The 4001-nt window shown below is 40.8% G+C and overlaps 1 protein-coding gene across 1 annotated transcript; it reads left to right on the forward strand.

Moving 5' to 3' along the window:
* The first annotated feature begins 720 nt into the window (after positions 1-720).
* LOC123832793 (ferritin heavy chain-like) lies at positions 721-1257 on the forward strand. The gene is given in 1 exon segment (XM_045860612.1): positions 721-1257. A coding segment is annotated over 1 exon segment (528 nt). The 5' UTR covers positions 721-729.
* The last annotated feature ends 2744 nt before the right edge of the window (positions 1258-4001 follow it).

Raw genomic sequence — 4001 nt, forward strand, 5'->3', positions numbered from 1 at the left:
GCAATGTCTATGAAAGTTCAAAATGTGCATGCCTTTTGAAACAGAAATTCTAGAATGCTCACTACAATGTACAAAGATAGATGACAAGAAACATCACTGCTACTGTGACAGAAATTACACAGATGTCCTTGAATATGGGGATGACTGATAAATTGTGGCACAAGAGAAAATATGCAGCTGTTAAAAATACCTCTGTGTCCTGATAGTAAATATTTTCTGTTGAGTCAAGACTATTCCATCTATGCCAGTGACCAGCTGTACAACAACCACATGCTACTTGCTTATCCACTCTGGACTCAATTTCTTCATCTGTAAGATGTAGATGATAACGATACCTGCTTCTGAGAGCAGTTGTGACAATTAAGATAGTCATGTATATAAAATGCACAGTAGAGTGCCAGGTATAATGTAGACTAATTACATGTTAGTTCCTGCTACTGCCACAAATATTATCATTCTCATCATCATCTGTATTATCATTATCATCATTACTACCATTATCAATATCATCGTGTAAAGAAAACAGAGTTGAAAAATAGTTCATGACAGTCTACCAAGAGTCACCATAGTTTCCTGCTTTAATAGTGCTTGAATGGAACCTGGCACTCAACCCCCCATCCCAGCCAGCTGCCCAGATCCATCCTGCCACCTCACTGTGACCTCAGGCAGTCCAAAGGCCCCCAGCCACTGTTCCAGTGCCGCAAAGCCATCTGTCCTCAGCCGCCCATCATGACAACCATGTCCATTTGGCAGGTACACCAGAACTACCACCAGGACTCGAAGACCACCATCAACCGCCAGGTCAACCTGGAGCTCTACACCTCCTACATCTACCCACCCATGTCTTGCTACTTTGACCTCAACGATGTGGCTTTGAAGAACTTTGCCGAGTATTTTCTTCACCAATCTCATAAGGAGAGGGAACATGCTGAGAAACTGATGAAGCTGCAGAACCAATGAGGTGACTGAATCTTCTTTTAGGATATCAAGACACCAGACTGTGATGATTGGGAGAATGGGCTGAATGCAATGGAGTGTGAATTACACTTGGAAAAAAGTGTGAATCAGTCACTACTGGACTTGCACAAATGGGACACTGAAAAAAATGACCCTCATTTGTGTGACTTCATTGAGACTCACTACTTGAATAAGCAGGTGAAATCCATCAGAGAATTGGGTGACCACATAACCAGCTTGCACAGGTTAGGGGTTCCTGAGTCTGGCATGGCAGAGGATCTCTTTGACAAGCACACCTGAGAGAGTGAAGAGAACTAAACCTCAGGCTCCCTTCCCACAGCCACAGGGGTGACTTCCCTGGTCACCGAAGCAGTATGTGCCTGTGGGAATTACCTTTACCTTTTCTATAACTTGTACCAAATCATCCACTTATGTCCTTCATTTATACTGTCCCTTCAAATAAAGTAATTTGGTACAAAAAAAAAACAAAGAAAGAAAAACAGTTTGTATATCATGAGCAAACCTTAGCAAAAGGAACACTTATGTTAACTATATGTTTATACATTTATGTAAATGTAAAAAACAAAGGAGAGAGGGGGAAGTGTGTAGAAGGAAATTAATCAGTCACTATAAAATTGGCTACTTGGAATGAGTGGTAATATGAGATCCTATTTTCTATTTTTTGCTTATACGTTCTTTTTTTTTTTTAAGGTTTTGTTTATTTAAGCCCTGGCTGGCGTAGCTCAGTGGATTGAGTGCGGGCTGGGAACCAAAGTGTCCCAGGTTCGATTCCCAGCCAAGGTACATTCCTGGGTTGCAGGCCATAACCCCCAGCAACTGCACATTGATGTTTCTCTCCTCTCTCTCTCTATCTCCCTCCCTTCCCTCTCTAAAAATAAATAAATAAAATATTTTAAAAAATAAACTACATCTACAAAAAAAAAGATTTTGTTTATTTATTTTTAGAGAGGGGGGAAGGAAAGGAGAAAGAGAGGAAGAGAAACATCAATGTGTGCTTGTCTCTTGCGCACCCTGTGCTGGGGACCTGGCCTGCACCCCAGGCATGTGCCCGGACTGGGAATTGAACCAACGACTCTTTGGTTCACAGGCCAGTGCTCAATCCACTGAGCCACACCAGCCAGGGATGGTTATACATTCTTAAAAGAGGTTGATTATCACTTTTGTAGTGAAAGGGAAAATAACGAAACAATATAGACTCTTAAAAGAGAGAAGGGGGAGACTTGAATATAGTCAGGAACATTATGAACTCTGCACCTGAAAAGAAAAAAGGCAGATGTATGGGTTGCTCAGGCTATGCTGAAATCCCAGATGAAAAAAATGTATTGGAAAATAATTTGTAGGCCATAAGGTTTACTGATTACTGATTCTTCCTGACCATCAAGATTTTATCCTTGTATTGAGCTGGAGCATAAGAGACCCACTTGTGCAGACCTACTCTGGTTTCCTGAACAGTCACTTCCCTCAAATTCTGCCCCAGCAGGCCACATTTGGCTGACATGAAGACATACTTTAAGTCACACTCAGAGCAATCCTATCCCTGTATTTATTGTAAGATTGCTGATAAGACTGATCCACCTGAGAAAGGTCTTGAAACCTCAACATCAGGAAATCTTTGCTTCTACAGAAGTGATTTACTTTATAAGAGGACATACAGATGACCAATAGACATGTGAAAAAATGTTCAAGATCACTAACCATCAGAGATACGCAAATCAAAACTACAGTGAGGTATCACTTCACACATGCCAGAATCACTACCATCAGTAAATCAACAGGTGCTAGCAAGTATGTGGAGAAAAGGGGAACCCTAGTGAACTGTTGGTGAGAATACAAAATGGTGCAGCCACTGGGGAAAACAGTATGGACTTTTATCAAAAATTAAAAATGAAACTGCCTTTGACCCAGTTATCCCACTTCTGGGAATATGACCTAAGAATCCCTAAACACCAGTCAGAAAGAATATATGCACCCCCATGTTCATAACAGTGTTATGTACTATAGCCAAGATCTGAAAGCAGCCCAAGTGCCCATCATTAGATGAGTGGACAAAAGAGCTGTGGTACATTTATACAGTGGAATACTACATGGCTGTGAAAAAGAAAGAACTCTTATCCTTTGCAACAGCATGGATGGATCTGGAGATTATTATGAAAAAGGAAATAAATCAAATACCATATGATAAGATTTATATGTGGAATCTAATGAACAAAATTAACGGACAAACCAAATAGAACCAGAAGCATGGATACATGGAACAAACTGACAACTCAGAAGGGAAGGAAGGGGGGTACTGAATAAACGAAGGTGGAGAGATTAGCCAAAGAACATACATGCACAGTCCATGGACACAGACAACAGTCCAGTGAAAGCTAGGGGAGGGGACATGGGCAGGGCTTGGATGGAGGTGGGCAAAGGGGGGGAAATGGCCGAGATATATAATGTTGTCAACATTTTTTTAAAGGATAAATAAAATGTTTTTGGTTATTGACTCTTCTAGAAAAAAACACATATAAAAAGCTGATTTTAAAACATACGGTTTAAGTTCTCTGCTTACTGGAAAGGTTGTAGGAGGTCCTAGGAAAGACTCCGTATCTGAAGAAGTTGTAGACTCAAGGGAACGATTTGAGCAGGTAGCCTGCCTCCTATAATCTATATATTAAATAAACATCAGACACTTTAGAATTTTTTAAGCTAAAAAGAAAATTAAATAATATGCATTAAAGAGTGGAGGAGGACAAAGGCTGAATGGAAAGGGAACATCTGAGCATGCGTAGTGACAAAACTACGGAACTTGGAGTAGCCAATTGCAATGAGAATGCAACCTTTGCTTGCAAGCGGGAAAATTATTGTCTCCACCCATTTTAAAACGACATTCTAGGCTTGAGAAGCTGGACCGATAGACCCCTCTCACCTCCATTTCCCACTCTATTATCCTGACCTCCGATATCCAAATTAAGTTCACTAACTGCTAAGGTTAGTCGATTGGCTGATTGATTGATCGAGTGCCACATGTTCATCTCGGC

Source organism: Phyllostomus hastatus, unplaced genomic scaffold (assembly GCF_019186645.2).
Source record: "Phyllostomus hastatus isolate PE091 unplaced genomic scaffold, TTU_PhHast_1.1 phas_scaffold_200, whole genome shotgun sequence".
NCBI classification, from domain to species: Eukaryota; Metazoa; Chordata; class Mammalia; order Chiroptera; family Phyllostomidae; genus Phyllostomus; species Phyllostomus hastatus.